Consider the following 23042-nt stretch of genomic DNA (forward strand, 5'->3'; position numbering starts at 1 on the left):
AATAAGGAAAGGTTACCAAGTCGACAGGTTACCAAGCGCTCCCAAAACAACATGGCGGACAGCGGAGCACAAAGAGCGAGTCTAGAATTTTTTCAGTATTTGATAAATTCTCCTGAAAGGTGAGGCAATTTTACAGCGTCTGTATAGTGTTGAAGAGCTTCAGTTTACTGAAGGCTGATTTTTTTACATGACAGTTGCGTAGACGATAAAGTATGCGTGGTGGGAATCTTTGGAAAAGACAACGTTGGTTACAAATCGAAAGCTGTACATTTGAATGGAACCATCGGGAAAGAAGTCTTTAAGGTTTGCTTTAAATTGAATTGTGTTTTCAGATGAATTGGAACCTGCAACAACTGCCTAAACTTGCTAGTGATACTAAAATAATGTTCATTGAACGGTACTGAAGCTAGGTAAAGTTACGTTAATTACTGACTGTCATATTCCTGTTACAGTTTATTTATTATTATTATTATTATTATTATTATTATTATTATTATTATTATTATTATTAAAGTTATTATTCAATACATTAATGCAATCAGCAATCTCATGCTCTTTCATTTATTATAGTTATATCACAGGCAGACCACAGTCTGTCTGTTTGGCAGTTTATTGAAATCTGAGCATCAATAGTGCCAACCAGAGGCTGATTGGCTCTTGAAACAACAGGTTCTTTGTCTCAATGGTTGGCACATTTGAATAAATAAAAAAAAAGGATGTTTACAAACAAGAAATATTGCTATAGAACAAATACAGATGAACATTATGGCAGCTACAATTTACTCCAAAATACAGAATCCTGATTTGAACATAAATTGTTTCAATAAAAGTTCAAACGAAGTGTCAACTTTGTCATTTGTCATATTTTTTTCACTGTCCTGAGCGGTTTTAAGCATTATTTTGTGACATGATTATTTTATCCTGGCAATTACAACTAAAAAAGGAGACAAAGAAGCAGCAATCCGCCAGCGGCCAATGGCACAGTCCTCTTCAAGCTAGCAAAAACCATTAAATTTCTCAGCTCAAAAAAAAGGGCATCTGATCATTGAGTTATGTCTTCATACCCTAGCTGAATCTCAGCTCAGTCCTTCCAAAATTTTTCAAGAAAAGTGATCCTGAAGCTACAAGAGCATCTTTTTCAACTTCATCAGTGAAAAATGTGCAACCAGTGGAATTTGATGGACTGATGCCCAGATTTCAATAACAACTATGGTCACACAAACTGGTGGGATTAAGCTTACCTCTTATGTTTTGAGCCAGAATCTCTAGAATATTTGGTATAATGAAAATCAACACTTACTTATGAATATTGTTATTTGTGTATTGTTTTTGTTTGTTTGTTTGTTTGTAGATTGACTTCCTGGATAGCATGTTTAAAAACAAGGATGCACATGAGTTCTCTGTAAGTATAAATGACAGAGGAATGTAGTTATAACCTGAGATAATAATCTCAGCGAATGCAACACATGCATGATAAAATTTAGAAAATAGTGAATAAATATTAGAAATTAACTTATAACAGGTGTGTATTGAATAGAGTTTTAAGCTTTGACTACTGAGGTCATAGTAGATTATGGCGATTATAGTGATAAGAAATCTCAGGAGCTCAGAATATTGTTTTGTGCTTTTAGTTTTGGTCAGATTGAATTCTTTCTCTTCTTTAAGAGACCATTAAAAAGGAAACATAATTTTTTTTATTTGTTTATATATTATGCCAAGAAAAAAAAAATTACCAGCCATAAACCATTGGACATTTTCAATAATTGATCGCATCACATATTTTTGTTTGGTGATTGATCTCATTATAAGCGATGATTGGTACACCACGACTCCTTTATTTTGTAAAATTTTGTACTATTTTATAAATATATCATGTGTTAATTTAGTTTTTATTTAAAATTTAGTGCTTCTTTTTTTATCTTACAGTGTGATATTGATGTCTACCATGATGTTGAACAGAGAATAATTTATTTACACCTTGTCTCCGTTTATGACATTTCAAGACTGCTGCAACTTTGTAAACAAGCACCACAAGAAGTAGAAAATGCGGTATGTTCATGAAAATCCCAGTAAACAATTAAATTAAAAAATGTAATTTATATTCATGTGTATCTGATTGATAAAGATTATGTATTCATTTAGTTCAAAAGGATGTTTGTTGATTTTTCTAAAAAATTGTATGTCTATAGTCGAACCCCGGCTGTTAATACAGGTGGTATTCACCATGTATGGGACTGTTAATTAACAGTGTCCAGATTAACGGGGTGTTTGTATTATGAGGACACCACTTTCTGTCCTTGTTTATTCCTTGTTCTCATTAATGTTGTACGGGCTTGTGGGCGGGAGGTCTAGATTTACAATGATGAAGTAATGTGGTATCAGTGGAAGCCCCTGGGCATCCCAGCAAACTGCCTGCATCTGCTAAGAGATGTAGTTGTTAATACCGGCTTCTTAAATTTATTTCAGAACATTTTTTTACAATTATGTCACGTGTACTTTAGTCTCAAATAAAGGAGTGGCTATAAACTAACTTTTATCTTCCAGGAGTCTCATCAATACTGGATGTCCCATGAATTTTACTATGCCTGTGCCCTCATGTTTCTTTTCTCTGTTTCTCACATCATTGTTGTAAGTAGAGCTTGCCTGTCCCTTATTTTTTATTTAACTTTGGTAAAAGCTGGGGATATTTGGACTTGTATACAGTGTACACCTGTATGCAGACCATCTGATAGGGTGTGATAAAAAATCAGAAATTGTGCGATATTTTCCAGGTAGATTGTGCGATAAGATAGGACTATTATGCAATAAAATATGTGATTTTTTTAGGGCTAATTTACATTGTTTTACCAGGTTTCAAAGGAGAAAAACCACTTAAATGTTGTTTAATAGGCAATTTGAATGTAAAGGAATAATAAAACATCTGTTTTAAAACAAAAGAGTTAAATTTGTCTGATTATTTTGACCCGCAAAAGAAAAAGGACACTTGCTTAATAGTACATGACGCCCTTACACCGCTGACCACACTGCTTGTTTCTGAAATCAAAATGGCTGCCCAGATATATGGCAGACACCGCGATTGAAGGTTTCAGTAGACTACGAGCAGTCTCTCTTTTTGCTGTAGTCCGTCGAGCAAAACATGAGACACACAAATGGCCAAGTGCGTGAGTGATCGCCCTCGTTTCACGCATCTTGCGGCTTCGCCACTCCCGCGCGCGTGCATTGCTCTCACTAAATCTGAAGAAAAAGGGTCACTGCTCACAACTAGTCTAAGGTTTCAGATGTCTTGCAAGACTTTTTCTAGTGGTAAATCACCTTAAATAACATTAAGATTGGGAAAATGTTTAATTAAAGTTAGAATTCATTGTTTACTTTACTTGAATTTAGCTTTTATTCACAAATTGTGCGATCGGATGCGATTTGAGGTCAATTGTGCGAAATCGCACCATCGCGTAATATCAGATTGCCTGTGTATATTATGACTGCAGGTCAAATTTGATTTCAGGATACTTTTGATTTAACCTTGCAGGTTGATTCTCAATTTCTTTGGTCTCCTAGCCCTTGACAACAAAGGAAATTCAGAACCAACCAACAGTGTAGTTTAGAAAATTTTACCAGGAATAAATTTGACCCCCACCACATACACGGGTTTAATAGGACATGAAATGAATAGTGTGTACATGTATTTTAAATTAAATCAATAAATTGAAACAATTTTAGTAAAATAAAATGTTACAAATGAAAAAAAAAATTAGGCCACATAAAAGAGATGTGATCCATAATATGATCACCAATTTCAGGTTTAAAAATTCCTTGGTGTTCTTGTTTTTGTTGTTTTCATGCATGTTGCCTTCCTTTAATAAGCTCCTGTCTTGTTTGTGTGATGAAGGAGAATATCAGCTGGGGAATAATCAAAGCCAATCAGAAACCAAGAAATACATGTATTTTTATTGAAGAATAATAATGGTGCAAATCAGGGGCACCCAACCAGAATATAGTTCAAAACCACTTAAACATAGCATTGTTGAACGTATTTTAGTATTTAAAATGGTAGATATAGGCATATTTTTATCCGCTAAAAATTTTTCATCTGTTCGGATTTCCTAGCTGAAAGTCTAGTGATCTGAAAATTATAGGGATCAAAACTTACTTTTTCGAAAATTTCAGCCAGAAAAAAAAGGCTCCCAAAAATTCTAGGTGACCTTTTTAGGATTAAGCCATTACAAATGGGCAATTATACTATTTTTTAGATGTTCGAAAGTCCTAGGAGAGGCGGGAAGCAAGAAATTTTACAACAAATGTTCCGTAAATTCTAGATCTCAAATCGTCTTCTGAACAGATATTTTCCAAAAATTGAAGTTGGGTGCCCCTGACAAAATCAATGTATGCTAGTGATTAGGTACATGTATTTGGTACATCACTTGCATGCATGATTTTAATAGTAACCATAACTATGCTTTCATATTTTTTTTTAAGGTCTTGCATCCCTCACAAACATTTGATCTGAATTACATTAGATTATTTCGCACTTTAGCTTCCACAAGGTTAGTACAAACTACAAAACTCAAAAATATACAGCAGGTAATAAGACTACAATCTATTTTTTTTTTCACCCTATTTACTAGTATATAACTTAAATATAGACTTTGTTTTTACCATATCAAGCGCATTATGCATAATCAATCTCAGACCCCTCCACATTTTTCAACTTTTGACTGGGACAAGTGAGTGAACATCTGTGGACATGGGTATAAAGAACACCTTAAAACAAGTTAAGTTGCCAAGTTTGGAACTGATTCGTTGAAAACTAACAAGGAAATAGCTCTGCAAAGTCATGGAATTTTGTACAGATTTGTATTTAAATGTCTGTAAAATTCTGAGAATTTGTGGAGCTACATGTATAATCTTTTTTCTCTTTGGATGTACCACCTTATAGTTTAAACGTGGTTTAATAGTTACAGTTACATGTAACATTGTTTTAAGGCTATCTTTCCAGCAGTGTCAATGCATAATTTTAGCCTTTAATAATGCCTTTTACCAAAAGTTGGGAAAAATGTGAAAGGTTCTACTCTCATTTTCCTGCCAATGACTCTGGTTGCATTGCGTAAACTTTTTCTGATACTGTAGGCATCAGCTGCTGCCCCAGATTTCACAACTGCTGTCTGGCGTCGAGGGAATTCCAGAGATCTGGAGACAAACAGGCCGACCTTGTATTCCCAGACTTGTGTGCTCTCTCAGACAGGTAATATTCTGCTATGAACCCACCTCTCTCCAGTGGGTACTATTTTTCACCTCCCCACCCCCTCTCCCAGGGGCTTCATTTACTCTTAACACCTTTCTCCAGCTAGGTTTCCTACAGGAAGTAGAAATCTGGAAAGTCAAGGAATTATATCATTTATAAATTGTCAATCATGGAAAGTCAAGGGACATTGAAGTTCAGTTATTCGTTTGAAGTGTGGACTAATTACATTGGCAACAAGTAATTTGTTAGTGATGAGTGGCATGCATTTTGGTGGACATCAGAATTTGTGTCTGTTGAACTTTAATCAAGAGTAAAATACATAAAAAAACAAACAAACAAACAAAAAAACAACCAAAACAAGTAAAAACAAAATAACTTAAGACAAGAATAAGTTTTAACATTTCAAAAGTGACAGCTAAACCTATGGAAGTTTATGAAAAAAAGTCATGGAATTTGAAGAACTCCAAAGAATACGAACCCTGCAAGGGTACTCCCCCCCCGCTCCCTCCTTCCCCGGGGTATGCACTCACTCTTAATGTACTATCTCACTCTGATGGCAAGATGGAAATTTTCTTTATACTTGAGGTGACTAATGTGGAGGAGACAAAGTGTACTCCCTAGCTTAAACTACTAGGGGAGGACAGTGTTTTGTTTTGATTGCATGTAATGAAAGTTGTATTCATAAAATTATCTCCTTTATTTTTAGCGTGTTCCCTTTATGGACCCTTCTCAAATTGTAAGTCTTAAAACATGTTTAACTTATAAATATAGATATTTTGTAACTTGCGCTTTTTCAAGAATTTTAATACTAAAATTAGTACTAATTAACCTATTCACGCCTGAACCTCCGGTGGTGATCCACATCCCTTCTACCACTTAAATGATGTCATCAGTTTTAACGTTCAAGGACAACTTTGTCTGCTTATCTGTGCAGGGTATAGAGATCTTTCAAACCATTCCTGAATGAGCATGATTTAGTCAAGGAGGCCAGAAAAAATGTAAAGAAAAACATGTAACGTTGATCCGGAAATGGTCATGAAAATCTTGTTCCACTGCCCACCTACCTTAATTTCCTTTCATCTAATCCTAAGATAGTAAAAGCCGTCCCAAAAACCATTCTGCAGAAATAAATGCCCAGAAAAATGAAAGAAAAATGAGATGAGACTAGAAAAGCAAAAGAAGAGTGGAGAAGAGAAAAAGGAAAGAAAAAAGTGAAGACTACTGTGTCAGATTTAGAGCCAAGAACTATCTCAAAATATTTCTTTCCACACATGCTCAAACTTCAAAAGCAAATGTTTCGCATCTGGGTCAGAAGGCCATTGTTGTTTATTTATTTATTTATTTATTTATTTATTGGCATTTTATTTTTATTAGTCTGGTAAGAATCAGGATACCTATGCAAGTAAAACAAAAGGCAAGCAACAGGTATGTCTTTGAGATTGCACAGACTATTATTATTTGTGAGACTTTGACTATGTAATTTGGTGATCCACTCTTATTATTAAAAAGATACTGAGTTTTTTGTTTTCATTGGACTCGGTCTGCATTTGCCAATTTTTGTGATTGTCCTCAAAGGCATTCACCTTGACCGAAAGCTGACTTTTTTCTTTCATTTTCAGTGGTTTTTCCCAAGTTCTTGGACAAATTGACTATCTATAAGAGTAAAGACCCTTACACATATCGAATAAAAAGTTTGGTAGTGTCAAGGCTTAATAGAGAGCTTTAGATTTGAGGACGAGAACAGATTTAGCTTAGAGTTTTTGGGCACGCTCTCAACAAAAAGACGCCCAGAAAGCTTCATTTATACTGAAGAAGGTTAAGCCCTCTCTCTATAGCAAAATGATAAAACTTCTAGCATTTGATAACTTGTTCCTACCACTATGACATTCTCGCTGAAACTCGTAGTCCGTAGTAGAGTGACAACGGCTATCACGTTTTCCCGCCAAAATGACGCTGGTTCACGCGTGAGCAATACCCAGCATTGACAAAATCTCGTACTCGTAGTCGTTCTCATGTCAGAATCTAAAGCTCTTCATTGAAAGTAACCAGCGATCAGGCGATTTTTTTTTTTTTTTTTTGGAAAAAAAAAATCGCCTGATCGCAGGTTATATTGAAAGGAAAAAGGCTTCACTTCTGGTTGACGTGCATGGCTCAAAAAATGCCTTTTGTTAAGCTCCTTAATATCTGTCTCCATGTTTCATACCAGCTTGTTTATGATCGTATCAAGAAATGGTCTATTGTACCGGGTCCAACTCACCAAAACAATACCCTTTTGTCCTAGGTGTTCCTGCCAAAAACAGACCGAACAGTCTGTGCAGGATCGTTTATTCTTCGGCCTGACAAATTTGTAATATTAGGGGGGAGCAGAGAGGTTTTTTATGCCTTGACGCGATGCTATTTTAACTGTGGTACTGAGGGGAAAGTTTCACCACGAGGCGCTTATTGTCAAGTAAAACATAGGGGCGTAAACGTTTCCTGTTTGCTCATCTTACATGTAACTACTACCAGACATGATAAATTAACAACTGAGATTTATTGCGGTATTTATTGTAAAAGAATACGTTTTGCATTTATTTCTATAGACCATCACTCCTCAAAAGAAGCTTCAACATGCAGTAGAGGATCAGTTGTACAGTATCATGAGAAAAGCAAGGCTTCTTGGCAGCCTCAGGTGAATTATTCTCAGTCTATCTATGTATATGGATGCTAGTTAACTCAAGCAAACTTCCATCTCATAGTGATTGGTAAAGTTACATTGTATACTCCTCACGATGACATCATTAATTTTAATTTATTGTTTTTAAATCCCGGTAAGCCTGAATTATTTTTTCAGGCTTTCTTTTTGCAACCGCACTCCGATGATGTTCTTCGTATTTATTGCTTCATTCCGCGGTTCCAATATATGAAATTCATATATTTGTTGTAGTTCAATAATTTTTTTTGGTTTCAACTTTTTTTGAACCAGCTTCAGGAGCACCCAACGAGAATATAGTTCAAAACCACTTAAACATAGCATTGTTAAACGTATTTTAGAATTTAAACGGTAGATATAGGCATATTTTTATCCCCTAAAAATTTTTCATCTGTTCGGATTTCCTAGCTGAACGCCTAGTGATCCGAAAATTATAGGCATCAAAACTTACCTTTTCGAAAATTTTAGCCAGAAAAAAGGCTCCCGTAAATTCTAGGTGACCTTTTTAGGGTAAATATCCGTTAAAAATAGCCAATTATACCACTTTTTGGGTGTCCGAAAATCTTAGGAGAGGCAGGCAAGCAAGAAATTTTACAACAAATGTTCCGAAAATTCCAGATCTCAAATAGTCTTCCGAACAGATATTTTCCGAAAATTGACGTTGGGTGTCCCTGATTAGAAGCCACACATTTTTCAGGCTTTCTTTTGGCAACTGCATAAGTTGCAACTTTAACTGCGATGATTTTCTCTTCATTTATTTCTTCATTCCACCGTTCAAATAATTTATATGAAAGTCATATATTCATAATTTGTTTTTGAACCTCAATAAAATTGACAACTCTAAATAAGAAAGCAAATTAATTATGTTAGTTGTAGGCAAATGCCTATTACTCGTTAGTATTAGTAAGGTTTTATGAATTATTATTCTTTCTTTTATTTTTACAGTTCTAGTTCTCTGTTTACAGTAAATTCAAGCCATGCCTTTGTTCATGTGCAACCTTGTTCAAGGGCTTTTGACCCTGTATCGGTTCTGCTTAACACGTTGGCCAAGCCAGCCATTAACACAAAATGGGGTAAGGAGTTACATAAGACTTCAATAATGTTAATGTTTATCATTATTATTGTTATTATTTATTTTCATGTTTTGAAAGGTTACAAACCGCTCGTTTATTTTACAGTTCCCAAAAGTTAGGATGAAGTCTAAAAAAAATATTGTAGGGAAACTCTGAAAAGACTCTGAACCTCATGTTGAAATACAGGTGATGGTGAGAGCCAGCGTTTATTAATTTCATATTAGACTTTGTCCAAAAACTAAAATTTTCTTGTTTCCGAAAGAAAACTGAGAAAGTGAAGCACTAAAGAATATCAAAACAGCGATATGCCAATCTAAAAAGTGTACGTACTCAATCACACAGTACACCGATCGTCAGGCTAACACAGTCAGCGTAATAGGGCTGCAACAATTCTTCTTTCCACGATACCGACGATACAGATCGCGATACAAGGGCTACGATATGATAAAATTATGCGATACGATATATTCATCAATTGGTCCTTCGAAACGCGAAGTCGATAAGTTTCGTGACACTAAAAAGTTCCAGTGATTTCCAACGGCAGCTATTCTCCTACTAAACAATTGCCCGCTTTTAACCGTTTGCAGTTGAATCGAGTCCATTGCTGAAAAACAGTAAATTCCTCAAGAGAGAGATACAGCAACCAGGAGGCGACGTAGAAGCACTGGGCTCTGCGGAAGAAGTGTTGTTTAAAGATTATCTGAAACAACAGATTGATCATCTGATGACTGGGGATGCTGGACGGGACGGAGTGGCCGAAGGACGCAGAGGAACTCATGTTGAGGTACCTACGAGTGTTAAACCATCATTACGAAGGGCTCGAAAAAAATTTGAACTCCAATTTGTTCTTTGGGCAAGCAACTACAACCCCGGACAAAACTATTGAGACATTTCCATGTATTTTTTAATTTCACGCCATGCAACCATCTTGTCGAAAGGGAACAAAGTCGACCCCCTCCCAACCCTTTGTGCAATGTTGTTTTGGCCTAACAGCTCACATGTGCATTCTTGTGTTACTGCAATAGCATTGCAATAGGGGAGGGGGGGAACGGTCTTTTAATTTGCGACGGTAAGCATTTTTGTCAGGACGAGGGCAAAAAATAGGTATTTTTGTCATGTGTCTCAACCGGTTTTGTCCGGAGTTGTATCACATTTTACTTGAACGAACCACATCCTGCTTGTCTAAGTTCAAGAGGGAAACTGCCCACCTACCCCTCCCTAACCCAGCATTTTGTCCTAAGTGAGAAGTAAGTGTTAATGTTGGCTTAAGGGAGGGGTATGTGGGCAGTTTCCCAGAAACGTATAATGATCCAAATCTTTTTTTGAGAGTGATCTGCCTGGACCCTTAACCGTCCCAAATAAGACCAAACCCATTAAACAGACCAGATATAAATAGTAATCTAGGTTAGTTTAGGCATTTGTGGAAAAATTTTGGGATCGTTATATGTTTCTGGGAAACTGCCCACCTACCGCTCCATTAAGTCAACATTAACACTTACTTCTCATTTAGGGCAAAATGCTGGTTTAGGGACGAGGTAGGGAGGGAAATTTTGGTTCAGAAAGGACTGTTGTTTCTCGGTCGCTGTTGGCGCAGGAAATACTGCTTTGCAAGCAGAGGCGAACAGATCATAAGAGGGTACCCAAAAACAATTACATTTTTGAATATCCCTGGAATTTAGTTTGGTGGCAAAACGCAACGCGCGTTTCATTAAAAAAATTCAGCCAGTTAAACAGCGATATACGATGTAAGAATTTCAGTCTCAAACAAGCGTCAGATTTGATGGATCCGCCACTGCGTATCAGTTTAGCAACTTAAACATTGAGTATATTGAAGATGAAACAACAACAACATGATATTAATTTGAGGAGGACTCGGAAAAAAAAAAAAAATCCGAGTCCCAGATGGGATTTGAACCCACGACCCTCCGTGATCTAGTCGGATGCTCTAACCACTTGAGCTACTGGAGACTCTATGGTGAGCAAGGGCCAATTTGTGGGTCTCTGGGACTCGGATTTTTTTTCCGAGTCCTCGTCAAATTAATATCATGTTGTTGTTGTTTCATCTTCAATATACTCACTTTGGAGGTTGGTTGGCCGCATCTTTGATATGCTTTAAGGTGACAGCGCGATGCTGTTAGTGAGTTCCTCACTTCTTGTGTGCCTATCATTACTTGGCTGTGTAGCCGCGTGATGCGGTTCCAGTCGAGACCCACAAATTGGCCCTTGCTCACCATAGAGTCTCCAGTAGCTCAAGTGGTTAGAGCATCCGACTAGATCACGGAGGGTCGTGGGTTCAAATCCCATCTGGGACTCGGATTTTTTTTCCGAGTCCTCCTCAAATTAACTTAAACATTCGCGAGAGAATTAGCTGACATTTGCTATGAATTTCCGTCAGTGAGGGTAGTTTTTGATTTTCACATTCGCCGGAGAACGAATGCTCGCCAGATTCTGGAGTTTTTAGATTAGAGGAATGAGAGAAACGAACGATAGAAAATAAGCAATGTGCAACACTAACACATATTTAACTTGACTCTTGCCTCGAAGGTTCCATCATGTCGTCTTTGGGCACGCGTGTCTCTTGCACTATTCGAATTTTTCTTGACGCCTAAAAGCGACCTGATTGCTCCACTCGCAACCATGGCGTCTCATTTGGATCTGGACATGAAGTTTTCGGAAGCGTAAGTATTTTGCTGTGTCAACGGCCTTGCCTTTAAAGTGGATTTCCACTGTCGCGTAACTTTTACGTGCGCACGAAACAACGCACGTTTACGCACGGCTTTCAGACATTACTCCTATTTTATTTACGCGCGTAAAATTAACCTGCATTCGTACGTAAAAGTTACGGGAAAGTGAAAATCCATCCTAAGGAGATTATTGCGGGGTTCGCGATGACAATGTATGTTATGGTTTCATAGAAATATGATTAGGGGACATGTGTTTTGCTGTGACAATTTAATGTACAACTTACGGAACTTGCAACTAAATGTTAGTTTCATTGGTTAGTTAAGGTGAGTTTCCACTGTTGCGTTATTTTTACGTGCGTAGGCACCTACATTTAACGCGCGTAAAGAAAATCGAGGCAATGTATGGAAGGTCGTGCGTTAACATTAAAGTTAAAACTCACTTAACCTTTACGTTCACGGGCGACCTTTCATACATTGCCCCTATGTTATTTACGCCCGTAAATTTTACGCGTGTACATGTACGCAGGTAAAAATAACGCGACAGTGGGAATCCACCTTTAGGGTTGATTTCCACTGTCGCGTAATTTTTACGTGCGTACGTGCGTAAAATTTACGTTCACAAAATTAATAAAATAGAGGCAATGTATGAAAGGTTACACGTAAGTGTAAAAGTAGAACCTTGCTCAACTTAACGTTTAATCTCAACACTTTATATCTTGCCTCTATTTGTTTACGTGATTAAAATTTACGTGCGTTAACGTGAGTAGCCAAAAACGCTTCAGTGGAAATCAACCTTTAGTTAGTTTCTGCCCCAAAGCCGATTGAGAATTAGTCGATCTGGTCAGGTATTCTGTTGGCATTTAGACGGACTGCCTCCTACACACTCACATCTCCAGCTCCAGCTTCAGCCACAAATTTAACCTTATAAATCTAATACAGTCGTCTTCCCTTGATCCTCGCGGCAGGAGAGACGTCTGAACCATGACGTCGGAAATTCCATACTGATGGGGTAAAACAATGTTAACATAGTTAATCTGGTAGTCGTGGGGTTTCAAATGTAAATATGTTTGAGTTTACCTTTATCCGGGTCTATCACTGACTTTTGCAAACGAGCTGCAGCATGTAAGGGAATCTGGATTCCACAATCCGGGAAATGTGTGCTCGTTGAATCGGGAATCTGATTAAATTTCGCGTCTGGAATCCGGAATCATGAGCTTTGAAATCAGGAATACAGCTCAAGGAATCCGGAATCCTACTAAAGATTGGAATTCAATATTCAAGTTCCACTGACAAAGACCGGAATCCAGTACCCGGAATCCGATGATCCAAGACGGTCTCGTGTTTCCTAAGATGGGGCGATGCGTACCATGGCGGTTTTGTCAGGTGTACTACCAATCCCATCACAGTTTCACTGCCCTCGCCCACCTTGGCTTGTTTACGCGCACGTCCAAAACCGCCATGCTACGCAGGCTAACCAATCCGAGCGCCTCACCATATTCCGAACAGGTTTAACGTCATCAATATGGATTTTTTTCGTTAAGGCGCACACGTCTCTCCTGCGAATCGCCTCTAGTGACGAGGAGCGAGGAGAGGCGGCTGTATTTGCAGGCTAGTTTCACTCAAGAAAGTTGTCGTCACTTGCATCGTCAATCAATTTATTTATTTATTATTTTTATTTTTGTTTTTCCCGAGCAGGCGCTGTCGGAAGGCAATACCAGTTGCTACCAGTGCGTACCTGGAGAACCTTCCATCACATTACACTCAGAATGTGCATTTGAATCAGGTTAGTAAAATGTATTTGAGAATGCAAACTCATACTGATGGTATGAGTATAGTGGTATAGTAGTGGTATGGTATAGTACCCCCCCTCTCCCCCCCCCCCCCCCCCCGAGTCCTTCTTATTTACAACGACCTATTATACCAGGGAAGGGGCCCGGGCCCTTATTTTTAAACCAAACTGCGGCGGAAGGGTCGAAAACAACTTTTGGAGACCGCCCCCTCCTTATGTAAGGGTCTGGATGGCCGCTCCCCCCGCTTCCCCCTGCTCCCCCCTCTCCCGCCCTCTATCTCGAGGTGTGGATCTGGCATCGTGTACAATTCAAATTTTAGTTTGATATGTGAGAATGTTGACGGTTACTTTGTTTTCTTTTGCCAACGTACTTGTTAACCTTTCCTTGCCTAAATTTTTGCAGTTGTCTCAAGCATTGCGCGTGTTTTCCTTGCACGCCCGTGGACCTGCGTTCGAGCACTACGCGGCTCAGTTTCAGGACGAGTGTAATAAGGTAACTTACTAGCTTGACAGGAACCTTTTTTACGAAGGCCCCCGTTCTGGTCAAAATTATGGCAATATAATTGCAAGGTGGCAATGGCGGCGCAGTGGTGAGAGCACTCGCCTTCCGTCAATGTGGTCCGGGTTTGGACCCTCTGACACGTTTAAACGAGTTCTTAAGAAACCCTAAGTGCTTCGTGCGTAAACAAATTACAATTTACATTTTTTTCTCACTTTTTCTCATTTTTTTGTTTCAATTTTGTTTTTCATTTTTGTTTTGTTTTGTTTTGTTTTTGTTTTTGTTTGTGTTTTTTTTTCTTTTTTAACAGCAAGTCAGTTTTTTCCCACTGCAGCATATATTATAGACCCGCTGTTTACTTTTGTCATGACTAAACGATGCCTTTTTCAGCGAATCGGTAGTTATGCTGAGCAGCATGAATTATTTTTGTCATAATTAAACGAATAATTTCTTCATGCGTACCATGAATTATTTGGAATGTATTTTTTAGCCTACAATATATATTTTTTGGCCTACAATACATACAATACAATACATTCTGGCCCTTGCGGTTGAAGGGGACTGGTTCAAATGTTGACTTCCTTGGCGTCCATTTTGAAAACTGTGCAAGCGGATGAGTGCTTTCTAAGAGGAAGCCAAGGCGAAACATTGTCTGGGAAATAAATAAAAGAGGTTTTCATCTGTTGTTTCAAAATCTGAGAGGAGCCAGTAGTCTGGGTAAACGGGACTACCAAATCAAGTGGCTTCAAGACATCGTACACAACTCTAACCGCCTTGTTGAGTGTGATATGCCTTCCCAAATGAGCAGTCCCCTGCCCATTCTTGTACCTCGAGTCTTCTCTCGTACTGCACATGCTTGCTTCGCGAATAAAGACGTAGGGCACGAGAGTGTCCCAGACCCTGAACCTCAGGAAGAAGCTCCCGATTCTAATCCAGACGGGCGGTCACTACAAGATGCAGAGCCAGATGGACTCGAGATAGAGATCTCACTAACCGGGAAATTCGATTGATTTCTGCTATGGCATTATTGGCTATCTCACGTATCTGCCGTTGAAAAGACTCATCTACCTCACAATATTAAAAATGTAATGTTAATAATCAAGAATGGCTGCCGATAAATGAAAACAACCAATATGTCGTAAAGAAATCGAGCGGGAAAGCACTCGAACAAGTTCCCTTCTATCACAGGGCCCACAATGTATTGTAGGCCAAAAGATATATTCGTGATACCACAAAAAAATACTCTCAGCCCAATGAAAAAATAATTCTCAATACCAAGAGTAAAAAACAGTTCGTAGTACCACTGAAAAACTATCCGTGGTACCAGTGAAAAATTTATTTGGAGAACTGTAAAGAATAATCAGACGTAAATCATAAGAATAAAAACAAAATTCATGCTACTAAAGGTTATTACCAACATGTTAAAAAAAGTATTGTATAATAATGACAAAGATACACAACGGGTCCATTATAAGTGACCAGAACGGGCCTCCATATTTCCAAATTGTTAAAAGTAGTTGTTGATGATGATGATGACGATGACGGTGACGATGATAACGACGATGATGATGATGATGATGATGATGATGATGATTGGTGATGTAAAAACGCGGAATTACAGATATTTTTCTTCTGCCGAAATTTTTCGCAAACCCTTTTCTGTTCGCTGAAAGAGATCTTCTCGTTGGAGCAATATGTTGAAGGTTTTCAAAATTTTCCCAAAAAAAAAGAGATGTCTTGCCTGTTGGCCTGCGAGCAAGCTCTCCCGGGGGAACCTTACGTTATAGCCTGATTAAAAATCAGCCAGTCAGCATCCATCCCCTTCTGGGACTCAGATATTACAATTTCTGAGACGTACGTGTGAGCTCTCCTTCTCTGCTCTGTACTAGAGAGCTTGGTCGCAGGCTAGCAAGGAGATTGAAGATGGAGCCCTAGTTGACTGCGAAGGTATGTTTTGACACTCACAACGTTTGAAATACAGGTTTGGATGAACGGAAGACAGCTTTGTGAAGAGCGAAGTCTGACAGGACGCCATTGTGTTTACCCGGTAAGGTGATTTGATATCAGCCCATTATTTGTTCTGAAATTGGAATTTTCTTCAAGCCCTGGCGTGCGTTTCTCTAACTGCCAAAAACGTTTCAGTCCCGAAAAACAACTTAAGTGCACAGAGTTCATTAGTAGAAATGCGGCGATTTTTAATAAAATTCAAGAGTAAAAAATTTAAAAACTTTACCAGATCGAGAGGTATGTTGGCCTACTTTGCCCAAAACTCCTGATAAAAATGAAAAAAAAAAAAGCACTTTGCGATCCAAAGAGAAATAGAAATAAGTGCTAAGCTCCGTTTGAAATTGCAGTGTAATTAACAGTGTAATAGGTAAGAGAACTGAGCAAAAAATTCAAGTGGTACGTAGCTAATTTATTAACTGCCATTCTGAGCTCAGCTCATTAGTGGTCTCTGACGAAAACCTAGAAAAAATCACCAGGCAACAGTCTGTGCATCTATCTTCCCTTTTGTATGTTACATGACCAGAGCATAGTTGCTTTTCCTTTAAACTTGGGCGACTTTTAACTTTTGGGGGGATTTAATGTATTAAACCACGACAACAATAACAACAACAACGCAAACGTGCAAAGTGAATATAACTTCATGTAATATTTTCTGACATTGTTCATAGTAAAATCCATCCATTCTGACTTTTCAGCTCGGTGTTCTGATTTTCTATTTTTCTCTCGCCAGTACCACCGAGTTCTAAGAGATGGAGAGGTGCCCTCGGACCCAGGCTCTGACGACTTCAAAGAGATGGAAAGCACACCGTGTAAGCCTCACTCAAGTCGCATAACCAGCGTAAGTGCTTGCAACTGTGGAAGGATTCAAGAGCATAGAGAAGATCCCTTTGATCTCAAGGTAACGTAACAAGGAGGGCAGAACAGAACTATGCCCCAGGTGCCCAGACTGTATTCACTAATTAGCAAAGTACATGCAGCGAACATAATTACAGATTAGACCATCGGTCAAGAGGTCGCTTAAAAGAGCTAGAACACAATAGAAAATTATTAAACCGTCTGCCCTGAAAGTAGAGACGGTCGCTTACAGAAAGCGGTCGTTTACGCGCGGTTTCAACTGTAAAGCTTTAACCGGGAAAGCTTTCGTGTTTTGGATAAGTGGTCATTTATCAATTATGGGCAGTGGTCGCTTACAAGAGGTGGTCGCACATGGCGGTTCTACTGCATTAGTTTTGAAAGGGCCAAATAATATGATCAGTAGAGTGACTTGAATAAAAGCTTTCATTTGAAATGTCAGAATAACAGCTTACAGGGCGGAAGTATGATAGTGCAGGGTGTCATTCGAAGAATTCCACCTTTAATACCAGTGACAAGAACAACGTTTTATTTTTGCAGACTGCCAACTTTGATTTCTTTAACATGCTGGAACTCAAGTGTTGTTCGTCGCTTGTCCACTTGTTGTTTCCGTTTCATCCCATCTTGTCCTCTGTCAGAGAAGAAAACCAAGACCCTAAGAAAATAGAGGAAGAAGCACCCCTCCTGGAAATGCCATCAGAGTTGGGAGCTCTCTCGGAAGAGGAGACAAAATCCGGGGGTGGTGGGGATGAGGATCACCGTGGACACGAAGGTTCTAACAGTGTTCCGTTAGTTTCCCCTGTCGCCACCACAACCGCATCCATTCCCATTCCCAAGGCGGGAAGCGTTGGCGGTGTTGAAGCTGTCGGTAGTATGGGATACAGTGCCAGCTCCACCTATGGCGCGAGTGGGTACCAGTCGACCCTCGATATGATGAGTCACGAAGGGCCTGAGTTCAGAAGTATGACTTCTGAGCTCAAGAGTGGTGTTTCCGTGGGAATGCCCAGCGAAATTAGCACAGTAGGTTCCCAAGATGTCTTTCATACCGCGGGTAATGATCACACTCAGCGCCTGGCCTCTGCAGAGAAATTCACGCGACAGCGCAGCGAAAAAGAGCAGGTGTTATTAGAGACCATGTTAACCACCGACTCACCCTCCGGAATTTTCCCGCGTTTCCCTTCTTGGTCGCTTTGCCGTTTGGGAAGTTCGAACGGGTACAGTCCCTCGAAGGGTCTTGAGTTGCCGGGATTTTTCCCGAACAGTAACTTCCTGCTAGCTTGGGATATACCGCTGTTGAATGACAGCCAGTCCGATTTGCCGAGCCAGTTTGATGGACAGGGAAAGCATCTCGGCCCAAAACAAATGACAGAGGAGGCATGGCCCACGCTAAACGAGCTTCCTTCCGCTGGAAGTAGTATTTCATCACTTCCTCTACACCAGGCTCTAAGCTATGCTCACCGGCAATGTGCAGATCACAAGGGGAACATGCCTCCTTTAGTTTCTGCTTCCGGTTCAGGCAAGGGACCTTCGGGGGCTTCTCGTCAGCGAGGGAGAACATCACGTGATGGTTCATTACCCACGGTCAGGGCTTACATAGGATTGGAGTATGAATGTCCCAGGGGACATAGGTAGGTAGTGGAAAATAACCATTGTCAGTGCCTATCTAATGACCCTCATGCATGTCTACGTCAGACGAGCAAATCTCACTACCAAGCCTCGCTTTGAAAATTTTGAGTCTTACATGAGTGAATTCCCATTAAAGTTGTTTTGAAAAGAATACTCACGCACAAAGGGTGCAAATGCAAAGAATTTTGTTCACAAACGATGCTCCTTGGTGGAATTTGCTCGTCTAACGTAAACACGCATAAGGGCCATTCGAGTTTTAATGTGATTGTATGTGAAAGAACTCAGGGGAGCAACGTAGTAAAACATTCGATCGTACCAGGAAACGGGTGTTTTAAGGAGCCTAGTGAGATGTCGGAGTCGGGTACATGTCTTGTTTAGGCGGAAGACCTTGGGAAAGTAGATACATACAATAAAAAAGCAACAAACTTGTTCTTTCAGTTGGCCAGTTTTTAATTGTCAAAGTTCATGCTTGGTTCTGAGGCTACGGGGAATAAAACAGTAAAGAAAAATCGATTATTCATTCGTGAATCTCGGTGCGGTCTCTTTTGTTTTATACCCCCATCAACCTCGGAGCCAAGTATGGATTTTACTTGGAAACTGGTCTTGTATACCACTTAACAGTGTTTAGGGAGGTTCTGTTTACTGGTGAATTGGATGGGGAATGTAATACTTTTTAAGGAAGTAATGAACAGGCTTAAAAACACCGATGACAAACCTTATTTCCATTAAACTACCGTGAATCGTCTATTAACCCCCCCCCCCCGGGGGGCATTTTATTTTAAGCACATTTATTTGTGAATGGTAAAAGGGGGAGGGGAGGGGGGCTTATTAGAGAGGGAGCGGGGCGGGGGGGGGGGGGCGGTAATCGAGGATTTACGATAAATCCATTTGGTAGGGGATAAATAGTGACGTTAGATTTAACAAGTAAATTAAGTTCTATCATGCCAGGCTCGTTTAAAGCGATGTTTACTACAGTTACAATTGACATTGAACAGTTATAAAGCTGCAGTAGTTTTCTTCAGTGTCGGTGATTCTACCAGATAACTTGTTGTTTGTCGTTGTTCTTTTGTTCCTTTTCTATATGTAGTTGGATATATCATAGTTATTAGAGGAGACTGGTTACGAAAAGCGGCAAACATCAATGATAAAAACAACAGTGCTGCAGTTTATGTTGGAAGCACCCTGAAAGTGCACAATCCTTTGTTTTCTGTTGGCAAATTGTTGCGGAATAAATTAATGCAACGTTTTTATTGGTCAATACAATCAAAATGATAGGAATTCTTTTGAACGTTGTGCACTTTCAGGTCCACAAAAACATATAACAAAGGAGTCTGACGGGTTTCATAACCATTCCACTCAATTAACTATGGATATATGTATCAGTTGTACCGTACGCGTTGCCAGCGAAAGAAACCTAACTGTGACCATTCAACGTGTTTAACCAAACATCCTAGAGATCGGAAATAACCACTTTATTTATTTATTTTTTTATTTATTTCCTCTTTTTCTAGGTTCATCTGCTCCGGGCCTGACAAAATGGTCAAAGCGACTAGTTCCGGTCACGTGAAAGAAACAGCACACAAGCTAGTGACGTCAGACATGCCTCTGTACTTCCCATGCCCCTGTAGGTCTTCCAAACCACTCATGGCTCAGATGATGCGCGTGTTTGTAGTCACGCCTGATTCTCCCATCCTCGTAACTCTAAACCCGCGGGTCCAACCGTCTGTCCCGCCATGTCCCGTGTTTTACCCTGGTGTCGCTGTCGGATTCAGCCTTCCACCGAGTAGCTTTTGCGTTCTGAGACTTCCCTATGTGTATGTCTCCGAAGGTGGGCCTATCTTACCGCCAGGTGATTCTGAGCCTCTCTTATCCTGCCGGGTTTTGAAGGGTATGTTCTCAGCCATGGGGCATTCCCAGGATATCAGCAAGGGATACTCTGTGCCGGGGAAACGCTGAGCTGGCCGAGATTACTTTGTAGAAGTCCGTTCAACAAGTCACTCTCTACCATGTGTCATCTTAGCTATGTTCATGCTCGTGTTACACTGGATGTTTTTATTCCACGATGCCTGCTGGAGATATCCCAGGGTTTAAAGAGACCCAGCTAGAGCTCAGACCCCGACCCTCGCTTACTGTTTTTCCATTATTTCCTCCCCGTTTATCTTGGTATGGTGTTTGAAGGTGTCGTTCAGTACAAAGGAACACTAAGTCTTAATTTTTTTTTCATCATTAAGGAGGACAGAGTATGAAGGATTGTTGTTTCTGCAAATATCTGTCGTAACCGTTCATCAGTAGGATGCCTTAAATGTGTGCAATTCCACAACTGGTTTCGGCCTCATTGATAGACCAATAGACCTTTTTCACGACACTCGCCATCTTTGCACGCGCTTTACGGTTGATGGGATAAAAGCAACGTTTCTGTGCTTTCTCAGGGGACAAACAGAATTTGCTGGTACAGGTAATGGCGGTCGAGTTTGTTTATTCTCTCAAAATGAGACAACAATTTTAGTCATGCAAAATGTACAGATAAGTTTCGTCAAGTTTTATGTCATTATTGCAGGGAGGTTTGGAGGGCGTCACGAGGGCTGCATCCAAAGACACATTGATCACTTCCACCCATCATCGTCTTTAAAATTAAAAGTTCTTCATCGTTTGTTATCTAGAATGAATCTCAGTAATGGAAGGAAGATTGCTTTGTTGTCTTCTTACCATTTTTTCCTAAAACCGTGAAAGTTATTGGTTTCAATAAATCTTTTCCTCTGCTGTCAAAAACGTTTTTATGAGATCATTCAGTTGAAGTTTAAGCCTGGCGTGTTGTGGGCGTGCATAGAGAGGCTAGAAGTTGCAAGTAAACTATTTAATTATTGTTATTATCATTATTATTGATTTTTGTTATTATTGCTTTTATTAATATTATTATTATTATTATTATTAATTATTATTATTATTATTATTATTATTATTGTCGTTGTTGATATAATAGTAATTATTATTATATAAAATTCTTTATTGATTACTAGGCAAAACATTTATAAGACAAACAATATAATTGTTATTCATTCAAATTTCCCGATTCTGATTGGTTGAAGGCACACGCATAATTCACAATAACCAGCTACTGATGACCAAATTTGGAAGAATTTTGCGTGTAATGAACCGATGATGTCAAAAGTGCAGCTTTCTTGCAGGTTAATGAACCGTTAACCGAGAAGACCTGGGGACGAGGTTGCGTTGTTTTGGTTGTGAAAACAAAATTGCGGACGTTTCACTCATTTCAAGAGTAAGAACTAGGCGAAATAATAGCTAAAACATGGCAAGAACAGTAAGAAGACAACTCGAAGGGCGACATCTGCTATTTGAAGAATATTTGCGCAGCTGAACAACCCTAAACGTGCACTATCGAAGATGAACTTAACCTCGATGGATCGATGGAGGTAAGCATGTTTTAGCCATGTTTTTAAACAAGGACTTACTTTGAATGAATTATAAAACAATTATTGAATTCGGCTTTCGTATCATATGAAGAATTATGGAGATCTCGGAGGGTGTTATCCGCCCCGGTCTGCGGCCTCGACGGATAACACCCTTCTCGATCTCTATAATTCTTCATAAGATACTCAGCCTCATTCATTAATTGTTAAATAATCCATTTAAAAAATGAGTCTTTTTTACATAAATGCATTCTTAAATGGCTCCGAATGTTTCTTGGACTTATTCTTAATTAATACAGGAGAAGAATTAACATATGGGAAGAAATAAAAAAAACTACTCATTCTAAATGTGATAAATATTAAGAGTATTAATACTAAAATCTCGCTAGTTCCTTATCGATTTCGTTGCCCCTACTAATTCTAAATGTGAAAAATATTAGAAGTTCTAATCCTAATTATTATTATTATTATTATTATTATTATTATTATTATTATTATTATTATTATTATTATTATTATTATTATTATTTGTAATGGTAACAGGACTGAGTGGAGTCCAATTCGGTCTGTAATCATACGAGTGATTAACAAAATCGGACGACCGCGTAGCGGGAGTCCGATTTGTTTAATCACGAGTATGATTACAAACCGAATTGGACGACACAAAGTTCTGTTATCAAGTCAGCATAACTTTACAAAATTTGTGATATAATAGGCTATTTTTAAATCAAAACACAAGAAATTCGAAATTTTGTTTTGCTAGCAGTGAAAAAAAAAAAACAAAACATTTAAGCGCGCGCGGGATGGTGTGTACTGTCCAATTACTTAGGCATGACGCGTACTGTCCTATTAAACTGTCCAATTAAGGCTGAAATCAGGGCAGTTGATAACCAATTAGATTTGACAATTTTGTTATAGTTATGATTATTGTTATTACAGTCCTTTCAATAAGACCCGGCTCCCGGCGGGTGCTCTCATGAAAATCGCCGGCTATATTTCTTGCGTTAACGTGCTTATGAACAAATAAAAAGGAACCACAAATTCATCTGTTTGACTTAGAAACTCCCCTGCGATTTTATCGCTGTACATGCTACAAGTAGTTGTTATACCGTTTGCGTATTTAACATCACGTTGTCGTAAACATCATCGTCAC

The 23042-nt window shown here is 39.0% G+C and overlaps 1 protein-coding gene across 2 annotated transcripts; it reads left to right on the forward strand.

The window, feature by feature from the left end:
• The first annotated feature begins 9 nt into the window (after positions 1–9).
• LOC140944915 (nonsense-mediated mRNA decay factor SMG8-like) lies at positions 10–21351 on the forward strand. Of its 2 annotated transcripts, XM_073394023.1 has the most exons (19): positions 10–119; positions 195–303; positions 1352–1402; positions 1927–2049; positions 2545–2628; positions 4474–4541; positions 5125–5239; positions 5946–5975; positions 6614–6664; positions 7822–7910; positions 8877–9004; positions 9592–9788; positions 11549–11682; positions 13384–13471; positions 13881–13970; positions 15958–16023; positions 16714–16881; positions 17376–18463; positions 19973–21351. In XM_073394023.1, the coding sequence occupies exons 1-19, from the start codon at positions 52–54 to the stop codon at positions 20415–20417; spliced, it is 3192 nt and encodes a 1063-aa protein (XP_073250124.1). In that variant the 5' UTR covers positions 10–51; the 3' UTR covers positions 20418–21351. The 2 variants fall into 2 exon arrangements, with proteins under 2 accessions (XP_073250124.1, XP_073250132.1); XM_073394031.1 differs by lacking the exon at positions 1352–1402.
• Positions 21352–23042: the final 1691 nt, after the last annotated feature.

Source organism: Porites lutea, chromosome 1 (assembly GCF_958299795.1).
Source record: "Porites lutea chromosome 1, jaPorLute2.1, whole genome shotgun sequence".
Classification (NCBI taxonomy): Eukaryota; Metazoa; Cnidaria; class Anthozoa; order Scleractinia; family Poritidae; genus Porites; species Porites lutea.